This window comes from Abramis brama (assembly GCF_963993115.1).
Source record: "Abramis brama genome assembly, chromosome: 4".
In the NCBI taxonomy this organism is placed as follows: domain Eukaryota; kingdom Metazoa; phylum Chordata; class Actinopteri; order Cypriniformes; family Leuciscidae; genus Abramis; species Abramis brama.
This window is the reverse complement of record NC_139966.1, coordinates 11,458,982-11,481,631: the sequence shown is the minus strand read 5'-3', so window position 1 is coordinate 11,481,631 and position 22,650 is coordinate 11,458,982. Positions and strand designations below refer to the sequence as shown.

Sequence of the window (22,650 nt, the reverse complement as noted above, 5' to 3'; positions counted from 1 at the left end):
AAAGGACTTCCACATTGCTCTATTGGGGCTCCCCATGCCTGTGGTGATGTTGAGCACATGAAGCCCTACAGACGCTGCTGCTTCAACAATGCTGACTATGATGGGCTGGTAAACTGCGCCTTTGGTGGAATTGCCACTATAGTGGTAAGCCACAACTTGTTTCCACCGTGTTGTAACTCCAGCCAGCATAAACACCAGTGCATGCGTTGCTTGTCCTTCATGGTCAGGCAGCGTGATATTGCCAAATAGTTTCCCAGTTCCCATATGAAGCTCCACGCCTGGAGTAATGGACATCTCATCTAAGGAGAGCACACACTCTCTCTCCATTTCACTCATGCCACCTGCCTTCAGCCTCAGCATCTCAAACACTTCCCCCAAAACTCCTGGCTCCAGTTTTACATGCTGCATCCTCCTTTGCAGCGTGCGGATGTTAGGCAGTGGAATCTGCATTTGCTGGAGGGTTTTATAACCAGTGGAGCCAGCGGTAAATTTGATTTGTATTGCCTTTTTAATTGTCTCCTTTCCCCACCGTATTCCTTTCTTCTTTTCCTGTCCAAGGGCTCTAATTTGGTCTCTGTTAAACATTTGTGTGAACTTCTGGTTAACTAATTTGTTCATCTTTCTTAGTGCCAAATTAATTCTTTTTTGTTGTGCAAGAGCCCTCTCTGCTCTCCTTCTCATTAATTTCTCCAATTTAAGTTGCCTTAGGTCCTCCACAGTCACCCTATCAGTCCCTGGCAGTCTGGTCTCTGGAGCAACTGGCCCTGGCAAAGCTGTCTCTTCACTGCTGGCCCCTGACTGACTGGCCCTCGGCACAAACATCCCTGGATCACCTGCCCCTGGCAAAGGGGCCTCTTGGTTGCTCTCTCTGTCTCCTGTCATGTCCCTTTCATTGCCCTCGAAAACCAAAACCAAAACCACCTCATTTTCTCCCTCAATCTCTGGAACAATAACAAGGTAATGTTGCTGTTATATGTATTTTGCCTTTGCACCTATTTGCTGGCCCAGAAAAGTTATTAAAGAGATCGTTAATATAGTCCAAGTGACTACAGTGGCTCAATCTTAAGTTTATCAAGCGACGAGAATACTTTTTGTGCGCAAAAAAAACAAAAATAATGACTTTATTCCACTATTCATTTCCTTCTCTCTGGGCCTCGAATGAATTCACGTAGTGTTTAAGCGTAGCGCGTCTGTGTTGCACGTCACCACGTAGGCTCACTATTGGCCGACGCTGGTCATGTGTGTGATGTGGACGAGCTGCGCTAAAACACTACGTAAACTAACCCGAGGCCCAGAGAGAAGGAAATGAATAGTAGAATAAAGTCGTTATTTTTGTTTGTTTTTGCACACAAAACGTATTCTCGTCGCTTGATAAACTTAAGATTGAGCCACTGTAGTCACTTGGACTATATTAATGATCTCTTTAATAACTTTTCTGGGCCAGCAAGTTTCAATCACTTAGAAGCCTATGGAGGAGTGATCAGCTCTCAGATTTAATCAAAAATATCTTAATTTGCGTTCTGAAGATGAACGAATGTCTTACGGGGTTGGAACAACATGAGGGTGAGTAATTACTGACAGAATTTTCATTTTTGGGTGAACTAACCCTGTAATGCATAGAATGTTATTTAAGTCTTTATATCTAGACTGAATTATAACTGTGAATTGCATCCAGTAATTGTTTGTTTTGTTTTTCTTTGGATTTACTTTATCACTTAAGTAATCATTTGTCTCACCAAGTTAAATTTTAAATTGTATGTCAGTATTTCTCATTTTTACCCAAGTACAAATATTTATATTCTCATTAATGCTTTTGAAACATTTCTGAAACTGATTTGATTTCTGCTTATTTGTATTTTGTCAATATTTTACTTGCAACAATGTTTTTGGACATTAATTCAATTGAATCTCTGTGTTTGGTTACACTGAATATTTAGCTGATACTCTTCATGACATGGGGTTGTTGACCAGCATTTGTTGTTTTGTTGTAATGCAATTTATTTAAATGTTTCCAGAAACAGTGTAAGAGCTTATTTTATTCTTCCTTGACCATCTTTTTAAGTACATCAATTTAAGGGCTTTTTGCCAAAGACAAAATTTAATCTGACCATATCAATCCTCTGACCAATGACAAATGCCATGTGTCTGCTTTTGCTGTTTGTTGTGCTATATGCTCTTTTAAAATCACAGGATCCCTGCTACCAAAGTTCACATCCTGTGTTCTGCCTCAGAAAGAGGAACCAGCGTTTGCTCCCAGATTCAGTGCCTGTTCTTGTGGAGGTGTGAAGTGTTCGATGGATGATTTGCATATCTATGAACGGTGCAACTCATGCAGGGCTGAAAGGAGAACAATGACTGTGAAGACTGATCAACTGCTATTGCAACAAGCCTGGACGAAAAGTCTGAAGATGCAACTACATACAACAGAAAGCATATCTTTATGGACTGTACCACATTTGGACTCCATGTGTGTGGCCAACGGTGCCAAGGGGGGAATTGTAGGATTGAAAATAATCCAAGATATTTGCTTTCCTGTTTTTCTACCCCGACTTTCTACCACAAGGACCATTTGGAGTTCCTAAAAGCACAGATGGGCTGATAGTGATCAAGGCCTGTAGGCCAAGATGTTTGTACTTTGGGGGTCGATGAATTGTCACACCTTTAGTGCGGTGGGGGAAGTTGTAATTATCTGATTGGTCAGTTTGAATGTCTCACATTTGAGTTTTAGTCACATGGTCAGGGAAAGGATAAAAGAAGACTGTAACTGATGCTCTGCCTCTTTTTATGCTCTGGCTCTCTGATTCTTTGGGCCTCTTTCTTGGGGCTCTCTCTCTTTACCTCTTTTCTTTGTCTCTTACTCTCTCTATCGCTCTATCTATCTCTCAGGTAACATTTTACATGCTGGGTAAGATTAATGGTATAAGTTATCATCATCTCATACATATATTTTTGTATCTATTTTAAGTGTAACCATAACCATATTTTGTCATTAAACTTTTTCAATTACAATTAATGTGCTAACTAGTTTTTAATTGGTATTGACTTTGAAGTGCTACCTATTGCAATACAATGTTGTCACTCTCTATAGCAACGCTTTCCCACATATTTAGTTAATGTAACTGCGCTTATTTCCGTTGTTGGTATAAGTGGCAGTGGGTGGAACAGACAAGAAATGTACAGTTTTCTACCATCTTGCTGACAACTCTTCTTTAGTCATTCAGCAGTCTTGCAGACTGAACCGCTGCAGGAAATCCACCCTTACAGATTTATTATAAATGCCATGGTTAAACTATGGTTATTGTTGCAAAACTATGGTTCATTTTGTGGTTACCATGGTTTAACTACAAAAAACATGTTTTTTATTTGCAGTAAAACCATAGTTCATTTTCATAAGGGTTGTGATTAGAATTAGAATTTTAATTTAATATGAATTAGAATGAAAAAAAAAAAAGACACGTTAGCCAGAATTTAATTGCATGCACCTTCTTGTTTATTGGTGACCACATGCAGGGCTCAGATGTCACAGATGGAGCATTCAAACCTTCTCTAACACACTGTTCCACGGCAACCAGGATCGCAGCAACATGGCTACACACTTCACCTAACCTAACCACAAATATTTTGAAAGGTATGAAATAATTACGTATGCAGTAGGTAATAATATAACACAACAATTAGTTTACTAGTGGATTAGCAATGTGATTTATTATTTGCATAGACATATTTACCCGGCCATGCACGTGCAATGCCCACTAATAACCTCCCCGGTCACCTTAGCAACGAACCACGCAGAGTACGTTTTTGACAACGTCTGACTTACTCCAACTTCACCAAATACAAGACAAACATCGTCCACATTGTAGGAACAAATGTTTCCAACTTTTCCACTAAGGAAGTAGTTGTAAGCATCTAGACTACGATATGCCTTGACCGCTTCTCTCGTTTAGACACACTCGGTCTCAACCAGATGGTACACGTCTGGATATGACAATTCAGGAAAACGTTTTACATTCTGAGTGAATAGTTGTCGCCTCAGCGTCTGATTTCAAGGGACCATTAATTCCACGCTATTGTCTATATATATATTTTTTAAATATCTTAACTGTTCTGTTTTACAGTCCCTCCAGTTTTTCGCGATTCCGCGATCGCTGAATACAATGCAAAATCAACAAAATGTCGAATTTTTTTGCAATCCTGCATGAATCTTAATTTAACCGCAAAATAATCTCAAAAATGAAAAAGACCTCATAAAACATTATATTATAATCACCCAATTGAAATATCTCTAGTTTAATTAAAGTTTCAATGCATTTTTACGTGGATACAGATGTTGCGGGAAAAGGGGAAACTCCTTTTCCTCGATTTACTGAAGCCTATAATGTAAAACGCATTTTGCAGCTGCACAGCTAGCACAGTGAGTGTCTGGCTCGCTCATTGGCTGTGCTGCTGCAACTGCACATCCAATGGCACGGGCGCCTCTAACGTGTGCGCCAATGAGCTAGCATCACACCATTACACATCAGAGCCCAAATTAAAATGGATTGCTCATAAACCACACACACACAAATATGTGACCCGTCACGGAAACCAGGGACACAAGTCGGCAGCACAACTTTCGAGCAAAATGAGAAATTGGTGATTTTCGTTTTTTTGCAGAATCTGTTAGTTGAAATCACGAAGAAGCCTCTCCATGTTTGAGATAGCAGTATTGGTATATTTAAAAGCGTACATTTTGAGGTTGAAAGCGGCTTGTTTTTCGGAGATTCTAGCACGCAGTAGGGGCGTGTCATTGTCGGTGTGTATTTCCATACTGAATAAGCCGGCTTTTGTTTCTTTTGTTATTGCCCCCGCCCTCCAAGGGAACAGCGTGGCTACTTATTATGTAGCGCTCTGGCCGGCTCTATCTGATTTCAAAATTCAATGAAGATGGACGCCAATAACATTACGATGTCCAGCAATCGATTTAAATAGTAGGTTACATGGGGTTTAATTTGGTGTTTAATGAGATGTAGCCTAATACATGTAATACAAGCCCAATACATAGATCCGCCTATGTAACTAACGTGTATTTTAATGGTCCAGTGGTAGTGCTTTCGCCAACGGTGTCAGAGGTTAGTGGTTCTAACCCGCCCTCATATAGGTTTTTTTTTTTCTCGTATAGTTTTTTTCTCTCATCAAAACGATTATGTTCATCAGTGGTTGTATATCAAGCAGGGACACGCAAACGTTTGCATTATGTTTTGTGATTTCAACAGAACGAATAGAGAGTATCCGCAACGCAACGGATTGAAGCGCGCGTCCGAGTGAACACTGTATCTGAGCCACTGATCGCAGCGGCAACGAGCACTTTGATCACTTGATTTAAAAAACACATTTCAGCGCTAATATCTTATTCAAAAAACAAACGAAATGAATGCTCTGCCAGTTAACTGGAGATGTTTTATTTATTTGTAGAATTGGTACATTTGTGTCGCAAGATGTTTTAAAAAGTGGAGGGAACATGTCCCATCCGTCCCGCCCGCAAATTACGCCTAGGGGTGTGACGGTTGGTATATAACCGTGAGACCGACGGTTATAGTTGAACACCGTCATTACATCTCTATAACCGCCAAAACCGTGTTATTAAAATATTTTTTACAAACATTTTTTATCATAGAGAATGTTTAAATACTAATTAAAAACAATTGTTAACAGTCTGTGTTATTAATGGTCTACGTCATTTCCAATTCGGATTGAATTGGTGATTCTTTGCCAAGTACCCCTTGACCGACCGCCAATCATTTGAGATAGAAATAAAAGCTATGATATAGTGATGTGCCATCATTATGAGATTTATGAAACAAATGAAAAACATTTGCAATAATAAACATTAGCAATGAACATTAGCATTTGCAATTAGGGATGTCCCGATCCGATCACGTGATCGGAAATCGGGCCCGATCACGTGTTTTCAGACTCGATCGGAATCGGACGTTACCTCCCGATCAGGACTCGGATATATATGTGTATATATATTCTCATTATTTTTTAACACATCTATAGTTATGCGGTGGCACAGAGTTACGCCGGTTTCACACTGCACGCGTTAGCAGAGCGTAAGCAGCGCAGGAGCAGTGCGTATGGTGAGCAGGAGCAGGACACGCGCGTTTTGCTTTCACACTGGCAGCGTTTGTCACGCGCGGCTGAACCGCGGGTTGTGTAGGGCAGGCTACAGACAGAGTAGGCTACTCTATAATGGATAAGTTGGCATTGCTTTTTTTCGTTTTCAAATACATTTAAGAGAAAAGACTTGTCAAGAAGCTTATTTTATTAATAATTTCATATAACTTTTTGTTCATCTTTGTTTTTATTGTTATGGCAACAAGTTTGTTTTTGGACATTTGTTTTCTTTTTAAATTGCTGTTGGTCATTTGATTGACTGTTTAAAACACAATAGATATCATCAATGCACTTTTTGGATAAAACTGCGGTGTATTTTGGCCATGATCAATGTATTGTCACTTTAATTCAGCAAAAGCGGCGCAGCAAAAATAGACTCGGCGCCGAAACGATCGCGGCACTCCTGCTCTGCTCTGCTACGCACTGCCGCGCCGCCTCTGCGTGCGGTGTGAATGCTCTAAAGCCTGGTTTAATCTGTTAACATGGGCGGCGAAAAAAATACGCACTGTATTTATATTATATAATATATTATATATTTATATTATATTATATTTACTGTTGCACTAAAGTCCAAAAGTGAAGAATTTATTTATTACTTGATTGTTCAAGCTACCTCACAGAAGTGCTCTGTTTGTTAACAGAGTTGTTGAATGTTAAATAAGGTGAGTTAAATAAAAAAATAAGGAACTTCCTGGATCTGTTTTTTCGCTCTTCTTTATTATTTTTTTTATGTATTAAGTATCGGATCGGGACTCGGTATCGGCAGATACTCAAAATCAAATGACTCGGACTCGGACTCGAGGGCAAAAAAACCTGATCGGGACATCCCTATTTGCAATCGGGAGACATGGTTTTTACCACTTAATGAAGTTTTGTTTTGTAAATCGTCAGACATGATTTTTACCACTTCATTAAGTTTTGCTTTGTAGAAAGCCTTTCTTTAAAGTGAATTTCGTTTTGTACAGATTGTATCTTAATTTTAATAAATGTTTCATCAACCAATTGCAAGTATTTAATAAATAAAAAGCAAATATAGGAGACAATATAATAACCGTGTTCACTTGCATTGCATTGTGAAGTTGAACTAGAGCACATCTCATCGTAAATGAATGAAACTCAGCGTAGGTCTATGCCTCATACATTAGGGGCCGATCACACCTAATGCGTTTTTCAGGTTCGAAAACGCGAGGTGCACAGCACTTTACCATCACACAGAACGAGCAATGCGCTGCGTTTTTTATGTTGCTAGGCAGCCACTGAAACAGCTGTCCTGTCAGTCAAGTAAACGTCAAATCAGCCTTTTATTAACTTTATTTACTTTCTGATAACATTGTGGTAGTTACGGTTCGTGAAGTCGTTAAGCTCCCGGTAACCCGCGAGAGCACCACAAGTTTATCCTCCATCATCGCACTCTCCGGCGTTCAAGCAACTGTAGCTTTCATCACTAAAATGAAAGGCCCACCTCTCCATTCACTCGATTGGACAGTGGAAAAAAACGCGATGACTTCGGGCGCTTTTTCCACTCGGAGTTGCTTTTTTTTTCAACTTCAAAAACGCGGACGCATAAACAGCGTGCAGAACGCTCGCTGCCATAGGAAACCAACTGAAAATAGGTGCCTCTCACTGCAAAAAACGCGTCAGGTGTGATCGGCCCCTTAGCATTAAATATCTTTGCTGCATCCTTTCTAGAACAGACAAGGGCTTTTTTGCGGCTCGCATGAACACACGTCACCACGCATCACACACATGACCAGCGTCGGCCAATAGTGAGCCTACGTGGTGACGTGCAACACAGACACGCTACGCTTAAACACTACGTGAATTCACTTGAGGCCCAGAGAGAAGGATATGAAAAGTGGAATAAAGTCGTTATTTTTGTTTGTTTTTGCGCAAAAAGTATTCTTGTCGCTTGATAAACTTAAGATTGAGCCACTGTAGTCACTTGGACTATATTAACGATCTCTTTAATAACTTTTCTGGGCCAGCAAGTTTCAATCACTTAGAAGCCTATGGAGGAGTGATCCAGCTCTCAGATTTCATCAAAAATATCTTAATTTGTGTTCCGAAGATGAACGAATGTCTTACGGGGTTGGAACAACATGAGGGTGAGTAATTACTGACAGAATTTTCATTTTTGGGTGAACTATCCCTTTAACGACTGAAGCGACAATTTGCCAGGTTACTATAGTGCGGCCGGCTACGCAATACTCGTTCCCTAGTCTCAGGGAACTGAGGTTACGATAGTAACCAAGTAGCTCCCTTTAGAACGGCCACTTCGTATTGCGTTGCTATACGCAGTGGGGACGCCATGCAAAACGCCACACTATAAGTAACTGGTTGCCTACTGCAGCTCAGGACCCCTCAACTCAGGATTTACACACAGTTCTACAGTATAAATTACTACACCTGCTGTTAATATTTACATAGGTCAGGTAGAATTGCCCATAGGTTGTTTTAAAAGTTAATTTGATGAGAATTTGATTAGACCAAAATAAACAAGCTTTATGCATTTTGTTTGTGATTTGTGTCATGTTTGACTATTGTGCATCTGACATAATACTATTATGGTAAATATGATGTCCTAATTATAAAATATAAAAAGCGCAATTTTTTTCACAAATTTCTGGAAATTACCACCACAAAATCAGTCATTTTGATCGCAAAAATCACACAAAAAAATCGTGAAATCCTGGAGGGACTGGTTTTAGCTAGACTTAAAAAGTATGTGCTTGTCATTTTGTTTTGACAGCTCTGTGGTTTAAAAATGGCGCCACCAGAAATGCTTCAGGGCCAGACATGCGCAGTAGCATTCCAACGCGTTTGTTATTGTTTACGTCCTTGAAATGGTCTGTAACATCGAACTTTTACTGATTTATCATGCATTATGGGTAGAATCTCTCTACAGTCTGTTCTGATTCATCAACACAGTTTCACTGATGATCTATAATAAACAGTAAACCCAGGATATAGCGTGTCAGTGAATGTGGTCTGGACTGTGTGTATGAGGCTCATTGTGTCAGAGACGCTGTAGAAGGACAGAGTTCCTGCACTGTGATCCACATACACTCCTATTCTCCTGCTGATGGGCTTTACAGGGAGTTTAGTCTCTATGTTATTGTGCCAGAATGAGTAACTGGAGGAAGAGCAGTACAAACTCCAGGACTGATCATTTTCTCCAAACACACACTCATCACCTGATCCCTTCCTCCTGATGCTCTTATATGACACTGATATAAACACATCATCACCACTCCACTCAATCTCCCAGTAACAGCGTCCACACACACTCTCTCTACACAACACCTGAGGACGCACATCAAATCTGTCTGGATGATCAGGATACGGCTGGATTGTGAGAGTGAATTTAATCACTCTGTTCCTCTCAGACAGACAGAGGTGTTTATTCACTGTGTTCAGATCCAGAGTGAACTGACGAGAATCTGATGGAGAGAAAACACCGGAATCAGGAATTATGAATCTGATCATAATAAAAACAAAGTGTTGTGCTTTTTTCCAAATAAAGAAAAATAAACATGATGCGAGTTCTGCCTTCTCTCTGTCAGTGAATTCTGAAACGCGTCCGAAAATGAACTGTAACTCAGCGAATACTCAGTCAAACAGGCATACAGAAACACAGGCATGAAGATTGAATTATCTTCTTTTAAATTAAAATTTATATATATATAAAAAAAAACACATATTCTCAGTTTATGTAATATGTATGAAAAGAGAGAGATGTCAGTCGTTCTCATCTCAGCTCATTAAGTGTTAATGTAACCCCGCTCATTAAGTTTTAATCTGACCCCGCCCACGGAGAGTGCGCGCTATTCAAATGCAAATGATCTGAGGCAATCCATGCAAACGTGTCTGTTTAAAACTTTAAATATGAATCGCGTTTCTGTGTGTGTGAATGAATGAATGCGCTGTTGTGTAGCGACTCCAGTTCGCAAAAAGACTCTTTAAATATGAATCACGTTTTTGTGTGTGGATGAATGAACAGCTTTACCAAACTATATTGCTCGATAGGCCTATGTTACAAACAAAATATGAAAGACAACATTTAGTTGACTAGTTTTGGATAGATTATAAAGTTTTTACTGTAAAATACTGCCACATCAAATAAGCTTATGTTTGCCAATTTCTGCTCATATGTTAACCCTTTAGAACCGGCTGTGTCGTTGACGACACATACCAGCAAGCTGTATTCATTTGACCGTAACTCTTCAACCGTTTGCACTATCAAAACCATTCAAATTGCCCCTGACAGTAGACAGTAGACTTTTCGGCAATATACGGTAATTTATTACGCTTATTACGGTAATTTCATGCTTTCCATCTGCAAATGACAGCAGCGTGGGATGGAAGGATTTGAACAGAGAGATACGAAGCGTGGCAGGTTAGAGTGTTTTGGATTGCATAAAATAATAAAAGAAACGAACAAATACATGGCGAAAGAAGTGTTAGAAAGCAGAAGAGGGGATTGGGATGATTTTTAATGAAACTTGGGAAGCGGATGGCCGTTATTCTTTCACATATCTTAGCATGTGGTGTGTGCATGTGTAAGTGTGCGTGCCTATGAATGTGTGCATTTGTATGTGTGAAAAAAGTGTCCTAAATGAAAACTGTGCAACCCAATGTCACAAAAAAGACTTGTATATATGTATTATAGTTCATTTTTCAACTTTAAAGTGTTAGTTTCTTTCATTCATGATTTTTTTCTGGGTTTTTTTCTAAATAAAAAATCAGTAAATTTATTCTCTTTTTTTTCTTTTTTTTTTCTATTTAAATTCTATTTACAAACTCACCACACACAATAATGGTCAATAACTTTATTTTGTTGAAAGCTTATCTTTTCCTGAAAAAGATGACACCTTGCACATTAAGATTGCATTGTTTTAGAATTGTACAGTCAATACAGTAGCCAGCACAAATCTCAAACGTGATTTATCATTTACACTATATATTGCTATATTAAGCACCAACACTTCAAAATAATTATATTTGAAACTAGACTTCTTAGTAATTCTAGAAATATTACTATAAATTACAGCAACACCTCCTTTGCCTTTCAGACGAGGTTCATGTTTATAACAGTAATCTTGTGAGGTGGACTAATTTAATGTTATCGTTTGGTTTTAGCCAAGTTTCTGTCAATCACAGCACATCTAGATTATAATCTGTAATCATATCATTAACAATGAGTGCTTTTGAAGTAAGGGATCTAATATTCAGCAACCCAAGCTTTATTATTTGCACATTTGTATTATATCTGATTTTATTTGTTGAACATCAATTACATTTTTACCCTTGAATGGGTTTAGGAGTTTTTTGTATGTCCTAAATCTGGGAACAGACACAGTCTCTATATGATGATAGCTAGGTGAAAGAGGCTCTATGGGATGGGATTTATCTGACCTTGGTGACGTGAGACAGCTAGCAGACGGTCGGTTTAGCCAGTCTGTCTGCTTCCTGATGTGCCATATTACTGGAGAGAAGAGCAGCACAATCCCAGGAGGGATGAATATCATCTCTTTTCAACAGGTCAGGTCTGCCCCAAACGCTCCCGCTCCCGTTTTTTAAAACGCTTTCAAACACTTCCGTGTGTTCTCAAACGCTCCCGTGCGTTGATCATTGTAGCCAATCACAGACAAATATGATGAGCGCGTGAGTACAATGGCCAATCACTGGTGTTTACGATTCGGCTCAACAGCGCTCAAAGCATCACAATTTTTTAATTTTAGCACCGTTTGGTACCGAAGTCGGTACGTTTTGACAATTCTACGGTGATTTGTGTCGTTTGTAATATTGCTGTCATGATGCGGTGAACTAATTTATATAGTATATTAAGCTTTTATCTGCTAAAACAGCCTAAAACTCCATTGTTCATTAATAGATAATTTTCAAAGACACAAAACATACTTTTTTGTACATTTGGATAGATGCTAAAACATATAATATGGACGTATCTACAACATTTAAACGTAGCATTATTACGTTTTACAGCTACAAAATGTTAACTATTTAAAAATCTTTCATAGCATAAAGATATCTGTATAATTTCCCTTTTACATTTTATAGATAAATGTAAGATCTCTTAACCTAAACATACCCATTTTGTACAGAATATAAAAAGAATAAAACGTAATGGACAGAGATGTGTAGGAAAATGACCATTTTAGTAACAATATAGCATTAAAAGGATGTTTTGAGTCGCTAGGTTAGGCCGTTATGACCCTAACCCATAACCATTTCTTTAAACTACGGTACGTTATAAAGAAAACCATAACAGACAGACAAGTAGTCACAATATTTATTTATTGCGAAAATGTCAAAAGCATCTCCTATTCCCTTTAAAAGCCAGTTGTGAGTGTGTGTGTAATAAGCAGAGTGTACAATGCATTTGCTATTTAAACAATGTGGCACAGGACGTGAAAATGAAAACTGCTTCAGGCTGAGATTAGCAAAAACACTTGCATTGTGCTTGGCGCTGCATTGTGCCGGGTGTAAGATAGGGCCCGAAGATCGCTTGATAAAGGGCTGAATTTGGATCTGTTTCTTGCAAGCGTATGGATTTAGATTACAACGAGCACATACAATGGATGTCTTTTGTGAATTTATGTTGTGTTTTGGTGTTATACGAGCATATGGGACACTCAGAGGGTTCGGTTCAGCACTAGTAGAAATGTTGGTGGGGGTTTCTGGATAGAGAAACTGGAGCAAGAGAGAGTGTCCCAGCAGAAGGGTTTTATTCAGATTAGCATAACGAGAATAGTCACTATACATAATAGAAGTTACAGTAAATCACGTTATTAAATGTTAAATATGAGGTAGTATCTGTAAACCAAAAGTTCACATTATTTTGGTAAAGAGTCTTCAAGTTGCATTCAAGTATTTAGAATCTAAATATATAGCATAAATAATTTAGCTTTCATATTTAAATTATACTGCAGAACATATTCAACTATACAGAATCAAACTAGCTTCAACATGACATGACATGGACTTGGGCAGCATGCAATTTACACGAAAATGTAATTATTATTCAAATTATTATTTGAACTAGTACAGGTCACGGATGATAGTAACTGAATACACAGAATATTAAAGTTTGAACAGCACAGAATGTAAAACAGATAACTTACTTAATCAATCACTCACGGAAACAACACACATCCAGCAGTCCATTTTGTGCAAGAAAACAAGTCAGTCTCTCCGCCTGTGTATATAGACTGCCCTCTGACACGGGTTCAGAAATGCCCTGACTTGTCCATGCCCGTTCAAACACCAACAAAGTCACATACATAAAGATACCTCCAGGGGGCGTTGTTGGGCTTTCGTACAGGTGTATTTCATGGTTCTATTGTCAACTATTGTTGACAGAAAACGCCTTTTGTTTCTCACGGCAAACAAACTAAATATTACAAAATGGTTAAACAATTAAAGAAATGTTATTCATTTTAAGGTTTTAAAGTGTAGTCTTGTTTAACATCATGTAATAATCCTCTGAAATGAGTTTGCAGCAGAAGTCACAAACAGAGCGAAATGTTATTATTTCTTATTAAGTAAATAAGTAAACTGCAATTAATAAATGCGACTGAAAACGTAATTGATAAGACAATTGAATGCAATAGAGTCAAAACATTAATGCCACTATTTTAATATTCATAAATAGGAATAGGTACAAATGTGTATATCAGTTGTTCATACGTAAATATTTTACATTTTAGTGCTATAAATATGTCAGTATTATACGTTTCTCTGTGTATTAAAAGTACGTGTGGTAGAATACACACGTATTCTCATGAGATCACGCTGCATTGAAGCTCAAATTTGTTGTCATACCTTAATTTATAGATTTTATTTTCCTGTGGTCAGTTCAATTACTTCCTCTATAATGAACTTCTGTATGCTTTGCATTTATTAAGAGTAATTAATGATGATAATTATTAAAGAATATAAATAATGAGATTTGCATTTGTTAAATATATTATTTTTATTAATCATAATCATTTCGTCTTCAGGGATGACTGAGGTCTTTCTACAGTGGGCTTAAGAGTCAACAGTTTTTGTGTGTTAAGTAGATTTTTTTGTGTGTGTTTTGTTTATTATTGTTATTGTTTATTCATTTATTTTATTTGTATGTCAGCTATATTTTTAAATGTCCGATTGGTTTTCCTACAGAGCAATGTACATGTCACTTCAAGGCTTTGTATTGTTTATTGTAAATGTCATATGATTAAGTACATTAGACATCAAATACATAATATACGCTGCATCTTTAAGGATTATTTGTAACAACATGAACGAAGGAAATAATATGTTCATATATACAGTCAAATGGGAAAGACTTTACAACATGTTACACATTTAATTATAGCCACATCTGTTAGGAAATATGGTTGTCAATACAAACATTAACTGTGTGAAGGAAGCAAATATATATATATATATATATATATATATATAGAGAGAGAGAGAGAGAGAGAGAGAGAGAGAGAGAGAGAGAGAGAGAGAGAGAGAGAGAGAGATACAGTGGGTATGGAAAGTATTCAGACCCCCTTAAATTTTTCACTCTTTGTTATATTGCAGCCATTTGCTAAAATCATTTAAGTTCATTTTTTTCCTCATTATTGTACACACAGCACCCCATATTGACAGAAAACCACAGAATTGTTGACATTTTTGCACATTTATTAAAAAAGAAAAACTGAAATATCACATATCACATATCAGTATTCAGACCCTTTGCTGTGACACTCATATATTTAACTCAGGTGCTGTCCATTTCTTCTGATCATCATTGAGATGGTTCTACACCAGCTGTGTTTGATTATACTGATTGGACTTGATTAGGAAAGCTACACACCTGTCTATATAAGACCTTACAGCTCACAGTGCATGTCAGAGCAAATGAGAATCATGAGGTCAAAGGAACTGCCTGAAGAGCTCAGAGACAGAATTGTGGCAAGGCACAGATCTGGCCAAGGTTAGTGATGGCAAAATGAGGCTTCCTGAACCACTGAGACCTCGCAGCCCATTGCTTCAGCCAAAGGTTCATTACTCAAAGATTCATTCAGCATTGCTCACTAGTGACACCTAGCTACTGTGCAAAGAAATAGCAGACAAATTAATTAATTCTGAACCAGTGTCCATTACCTGTGTATAATATAAAATATGTATCTTTCTCTGTCTGAATTTACTTGTGCAGAGTCACACACACAGTTAATTAATTATTCATAAATTGTTTGGATAGTGACAGTATGAACAACAACAGTGACACTGTGTTGAGTGCGTTATGTTGGAGGGAGTGTAATAAAGTAAACTGCAACAGAATAGTCTGGAAGGAAGGATTACAATAGATTTTTATTGAGAAACAGAATTATTTCAAGTGTATTGGGGTTTAGACAATTCCTCTTCTCGGACAAAATCTCTCCAGCCTTGGAAAATATCCTTTCACAAGGAACAGAGGATGCAGGGGAACATAAAAATGCCAATGCCAGTGCCAGCTGGTATAAAACACTGATGCATCTTGAGCCCAGACAGGGGAGGATTCCCTCTTTCTTGCTGGCTCCATTACCAGGAAAAAGGAAGGTCACAAAAAGCAAACAAATCCAAAAGGGCAATCCAAATCAAAAAGCAGTCCAGTCCAGATCCAAAAATCCAGAGCAATCCAAATAATCTTATCTAATTAATATGACAAGACTATAATATAGCTACTATAATTAATAATAACAATATACTATAACTATTCTAACGTGATAATGTAATGATATACAGCCCTAACACATATATGACACAATAACGACAATGACAATGATAGTTATCTAACTCTCTGACTCTCTGACACTTCTACAACTGCTTCTACTACTCCTGACAACACCCACAAGAAGGCGCGAGTTTCGAACCGCCTTTTATCCGGAAGCAACACTCGGACCGAACCGATGACGTATCCACACAAACCGAGGCCTCGTTTGTCATTAGTCACGTGATTTTCACGTTGACAACACAAGCCTCGAATCGCGGCTTCATCTGGCACGCCCATTTTTTCTCGACACAAGCTCCGACGCCTCGCTTCAAATGTCACATCACTAGCCAAGGTTACAAAAACATTTCTGCTCCACTTAAGGTTCCTAAGAGCACAGTGGCCTCCATAATCCTTAAATGGAAGACGTTTGGGACAACCAGAACCCTTCCTAGAGCTGGCCGTCCAGCCAAACTGAGCTATCGGGGGAGAAGAGCCTTGGTGAGAGAGGTAAAGAAGAACCCAAAGATCACTGTGGCTGAGCTCCAGAGATGCAGTCGGGAGATGGGAGAAAGCTGTAGTAAGTCAACCATCACTGCAGCAATCCACCAGTCGGGGCTTTATGGCAGAGTGGCCTGACGGAAGCCTCTCCTCAGTGCAAGACACATGAGACCAAGATATAACTTTTTGGCCTTAATTCTAAGCGGTATGTGTGGAGAAAACCAGGCACTGCTCATCACCTGTCCAATACAGTCTCAACAGTGAAGCATGGTGGTGGCAGCATCATGCTGTGGGGGTGTTTTTCAGCTGCAGGGACAGGACGACTGGTTGCAGTCGAGGGAAGATGAATGCGGCAAAGTACAGGGATATCCTGGACGAAAACTTTCTCCAGAGTGCTCTGGACCTCAGACTGGGCCGAAGGTTCACCTTCCAACAAGACAATGACCCTAAGCACACAGCTAAAATAACGAATGGCTTCACAACAACTCCGTGACTGTTCTTGAATGGCCCAGCCAGAGCCCTGACTTAAACCCAATTGAGCATCTCTGGAGAGACCTGAAAATGGCTGTCCTCCAACGTTTACCATCCAACCTGACAGAACTGGAGAGGATCTGCAAGGAGGAATGGCAGAGGATACCCAAATCCAGGTGTGAAAAACTTACTGCATCTTTCCCAAAAAGACTCATGGCTGTTTTAGATCAAAAGGGTGCTTCTACTAAATACTGAGCAAAGGGTCTGAATACTTAGGACCATATGATATTTCAGTTTTCCTTTTTTAATAAATGTTCAAAAATGTCAACAATTCTGTGTTTTTCTGTCAATATGGGGTGCTGTGTGTAGAATAATGAGGAAAAAAAATGAACCTAAATGATTTTAGCAAATGGCTGCAATATAACAAAAAGTGAAAAATGTAAGGGGGTCTGAATACTTTCCGTACCCACTGTATATAGATATAGATAAAAAAAAAAATTAAGATAAAGATTAATGCAAAGAAATGTGCATATGACACTCACCTGGAGACTGTATGGGGCCGATAGTGTCACTGGCTTCACTCACTCCCACTTTACCCACTATCCTGTAGCGGATCAAGTACTGCTTTCCAGACTCCAATCCAGTCAGAGTAAAGTCTTCATCAGCGGTGTTTATGATAATCCACTGTTCCTCAGAGCCAGAATCTGCTTTCACTTGCTGGTACTCCACTCTGTACCTCACAGTTTCTCCACTTGGGGACTTCTGCAGTTTCAAGGACACACTGTCCTCCACTTCTGGTGGGGGAGGCTTCGACACGGGCTGGAACTGTGTGTCTGTCAGGTTCCCTGTTTCATACAGATAGATAGAGGAGCCTGGACTGGAGGGATCAGAGGTGACAGAAATAATGAATCGATATCTCTTTTCATCTTTATTAGCCTCTGAAAAACTTCTGAAAAGAGTTAAGTTCTTTCTCATCTTTGACATGACACCAGGATTGTTGTGCCACTGTTCTGATAGTAACGTGCTAGAATATGGTTTCATTCCCACATCAAGCTCTTTAAACTCGTCAGATTCCAGAAACTTCTTCAGGGTTGAAAGATACGGGTCTTCATACTTCAGAGATGTGAAGGTCAAGCACACCACAACATCAATATTAGGATCAAGGAGGATGGTGTTGAGACGGTTTGAGTCTTCAGTTTTGATTCCCTCCAGTATCTCGGTTTGAGAACTCAAGATGTTAAGTTCAGCCGTTGCATGATCTAACCACTGGTTAAGCATGTCAGCATTAAAGGGGGAGCTGTAGTAGATCTTCAGGATGTCTTCCAATGAATTTTGCTCCATCTCTCCTCCTCGTATAGCAGGCAAGACCTTGGCCACTGCTTTTAGGAATACCATTTTGTAAATGTTAAGAGAGCCCTGAAATAAACAGAGCCTCTCTTTGATGTCTTTGAAAACATTTACCAGAGTTTTTCTGGAGAAGTCGTTGCATGTCCTCTCTACTTCTCCCAGCCCCTCTATTATATCTTCAGTGTTGGAAACCAGATGTGTGGTGATTTCTCTCTCCAACTGAGCAGCTTTTGTATCCAGTAGAGAAAGAGGATAGAGCCAGACTTTTATTGGAACTGCATTCTTTGGATTGTCCTTCAGTATAGTGGGGAGCTTCTTGTACACCTCTAGGGCGTCCATGTAAGTGGTGGGGTTCTGACCAAGGCGGAAGTCACCATAAAATGTGCAGGCGATGCTCTCAGCCCTATTCTTATGATCTTCTGTCATTTGTAAAGCTCCTTGTCCCTCAATGGAAAATAGAGGAATCTTTTTGACCATGACATTCAGTTCTCCCTCAATCTCCTGCTTTTCTTCGTCTTCTGAAAATGTCCGTTCAAACACAATGACGGCCTGAGCTCCGTACAGTACAGCCGTGACCACATGAGTTGCAGTTTTCTGGTCAAAGACCTGAGGGTAAGTGATCTGTCCCAGATGGCTCATAGTGAGCTGGTCGAATCTTGTGGTTTCACTATAATTCATTGTAACTCTGGACTGTTGGTTTGAGGATTTGGTGTCATGCAGGAACTTGGCAGATCCTCCCACCTCCACCAGCCCTCCCAAGAAGCTGGCCTTCAGGGAAGCACTCACATCCAGGAGACTGGACTTACTAGAGAGAGAGTCAGAGCTACTGAACTTCAAATCTGTCATGGGCTTTGGACGGGTGTCCAAATCTTGCTTCAGTGACTTCTTATTCCACAGAGTGACACCTGAAATGAGACATGGCTTTAACAGTTACCTTTATCACCTTTATTTATATAGCACTTTTTACAATACAGATTGTTTCAAAACCGCTTTACAGTGATGACAGGAAAATAATGCAACAAAGTTTGTTTCTAGAAGAAAATAGCACCATCGTCCAGCTTAAAGGGATACTCCACCGTTTTTTCATATTTAACTATGTCATTCCCTTAACTAAGACGAGTTGATACATACCTCTCTCGTCTCAGTGCGTGCACTTAATCGCTCTGGCGCGCGGCGACACTCTGATAGCACTTAGCTTAGCCCAGTATATTCAATGGTATCTAACAGCAATGAACTTAGAAGTGACCAAACACATCAACGTTTTTCCTATTTAAAAACAGTTACACGAGTAGTTATACGACCAAGTATGGTGACACAAAATAAAACATGCCGCTTTTCTAAGCGGGTTAAAGAGGATAACTATAATGTATGTATCAACTCGTCTTAGTTAAGGGAATGACATAGTTTAATATGAAAAAACGGTGGAGTATCCCTTTAATTAAGTTCAGTGATGGTTCATTTTTTGTTGTAAAAAAAATATTAATTTAATTCATTTATATATATATATATATATATATATATATATATATATATATATATATATATCCGCTCTGGAAAAAAAATGTGACGTCATCATCCAGCTCAGTTCAGTTCTCATATAATAATGTCAATGCAGGCAGATCAATAATATTATTGAATATTAACGTGTGAGGATGCAATGTACTGTTCAAGTCAACATGCCGATTTTGTATCTAAGACTACTAATAGTTGTGTCCTTTCTCTTAAATCTCTAAATTACCACATTGTTGATTCACATTTGGGTGAAAAAGAGAGTAAAAAGCATTTTAGTAGGTACTGTACACCACCTGGAATGAAGGTATCCTTGCGGCAGTCATAAAGCATACCAGGATACAGAGGTCTTCCTAGAGCTGCCACTTCAATGGTCTGTGATCCCATGGCTGCAGGAAATAACAATGAACAATGGGGATATTATACATTTGAAGATTAATAATGACTACTTTATCATTCTAAAATTATTTTTACTTGTTACTAATTTCATTAGTTTACAAATAGTTTTAACGTTCCTTAAAATGCAATTTAATTCAGTGTTTAAAAATTCAAAAACCCATTAAGGCATAAATCCTTCCGGCTACGTTTACATGCAACCAAATAATCCGTTAGTAATGGGATTGACGGCTCAATCGGACTGAAAAGCCTTCATATCCACACCTTAATCGATCCGACTGAGCTCGGTCTAAATTAAATTTCGATCAGATTGAAAGGGGAGGTTTATTCCTTTTCTAATTTATCGAGAGAAGATGTAAACATTAAATCGTATTGAAACCCGAAACTGAAAGGACTGTGCATCTGTAATGACGTAAAATGGCGAAATGACGCGCGGAACGAGCTGATGTTGTTGTTAAATACAATTTCATAAATTACTTGTGTTATACTAAAATATCACTGTCGTCTGTGAAGTGTAGCAGAACAACATCTCACCTGTCCTTGTTTCATACTCTCATCCACAGACGCTTTTTTTTTTTTTGGCCGCGTTATGAGGTGCCCACTGAGCAAGCGACGTCTGTGGACGTACAAAACAGGTTGATATCAAGTCCGCCCGTCCAGGCCATGATCTGAACGTCCATTGACAGCCAGAATTAGTCGATTAATGACACTGAGTAATTTTGTCCAATCTGGCCATAATCTAAACGTCTACTGACAGCCAGAACTAGTTCAGAAAAGACGTTCATACTGGCTATAATCTGGACGTCCGTTGACATCCAGAAACAGTCCATAAATGACGTGAATAAAGATGTCCAATCCAGCCATAATCTAAACGTCCACTGACAGCCAGAACTAGTTCAGAAAAGACGTTCATACTGACTATAATCTGGACGTCCGTTGACATCCAGAAACAGTCCATAAATGACGTGAATAAAGATGTCCAATCCAGCCATAATCTAAACGTCCACTGACAGCCAGAACTAGTTCAGAAAAGACGTTCATACTGGCTATAATCTGGACGTCCGTTGACATCCAGAAACAGTCCATAAATGACGTGAATAAAGATGTCCAATCCAGCCATAATCTAAACGTCCACTAACAGCCAGAACTAGTTCAGAAAAGACGTTCATACTGGCTATAATCTGGACGTCCGTTGACATCCAGAAACAGTCCATAAATGACGTGAATAAAGATGTCCAATCCAGCCATAATCTAAACGTCCACTGACAGCCAGAACTAGTTCAGAAAAGACGTTCATACTGGCTATAATCTGGACGTCCTTTGACATCCAGAAACAGTCCATAAATGACGTGAATAAAGATGTCCAATCCAGCCATAATCTAAACGTCCACTGACAGCCAGAACTAGTTCAGAAAAGACGTTCATACAGACTATAATCTGGACGTCCGTTGACATCCAGAAACAGTCCATAAATGACGTGAATAAAGATGTCCAATCCAGCCATAATCTAAACGTCCACTAACAGCCAGAACTAGTTCAGAAAAGACGTTCATACTGGCTATAATCTGGACGTCCGTTGACATCCAGAAACAGTCCATAAATGACGTGAATAAAGATGTCCAATCCAGCCATAATCTAAACGTCCACTGACAGCCAGAACTAGTTCAGAAAAGACGTTCATACAGACTATAATCTGGACGTCCTTTGACATCCAGAAACAGTCCATAAATGACGTGAATAAAGATGTCCAATCCAGCCATAATCTAAACGTCCACTGACAGCCAGAACTAGTTCAGAAAAGACGTTCATACTGGCTATAATCTGAACGTCCGTTGACATCCAGAAACAGTCCATAAATGACGTGAATAAAGATGTCCAATCCAGCCATAATCTAAACGTCCACTGACAGCCAGAACTAGTTCAGAAAAGACGTTCATACTGGCTATAATCTGGACGTCCTTTGACATCCAGAAACAGTCCATAAATGACGTGAATAAAGATGTCCAATCCAGCCATAATCTAAACGTCCACTGACAGCCAGAACTAGTTCAGAAAAGACGTTCATACAGACTATAATCTGGACGTCCTTTGACATCCAGAAACAGTCCATAAATGACGTGAATAAAGATGTTCAATCCGGCCATAATCTAAACGTCCACTGACAGCCAGAACTAGTTCAGAAAAGACGTTCATACAGACTATAATCTGGACGTCCTTTGACATCCAGAAACAGTCCATAAATGACGTGAATAAAGATGTCCAATCCAGCCATAATCTAAACGTCCACTGACAGCCAGAACTAGTTCAGAAAAGACGTTCATACTGGCTATAATCTGAACGTCCGTTGACATCCAGAAACAGTCCATAAATGACGTGAATAAAGATGTCCAATCCAGCCATAATCTAAACGTCCACTGACAGCCAGAACTAGTTCAGAAAAGACGTTCATACTGGCTATAATCTGGACGTCCTTTGACATCCAGAAACAGTCCATAAATGACGTGAATAAAGATGTCCAATCCAGC

At 39.1% G+C, this 22,650-nt stretch overlaps 1 protein-coding gene and 1 long non-coding RNA gene across 2 annotated transcripts; one reads left to right on the top strand and one right to left on the bottom strand.

The window, feature by feature from the left end:
- Positions 1 to 490: 490 nt before the first annotated feature.
- Positions 491 to 3,009, top strand: LOC311081711. The gene is made up of 2 exons (XR_014605983.1): positions 491 to 957; positions 1,527 to 3,009. It is a non-coding gene; the product is annotated as an uncharacterized lncRNA (long non-coding RNA).
- A 6,069-nt stretch (positions 3,010 to 9,078) lies between these two features.
- LOC311081387 (neoverrucotoxin subunit beta-like) lies at positions 9,079 to 20,496 on the bottom strand (the record flags this gene model as incomplete). The annotated part of the gene is made up of 4 exons (XM_084111928.1): positions 20,390 to 20,496; positions 20,026 to 20,118; positions 17,416 to 19,125; positions 9,079 to 9,599 (listed from the first exon to the last, which is right to left on the bottom strand). Exons 2-4 carry the CDS (start codon positions 20,114 to 20,116, stop codon positions 9,079 to 9,081), a joined length of 2,322 nt encoding a protein of 773 aa, XP_083968054.1. The 5' UTR covers positions 20,117 to 20,118; positions 20,390 to 20,496.
- Positions 20,497 to 22,650: the final 2,154 nt, after the last annotated feature.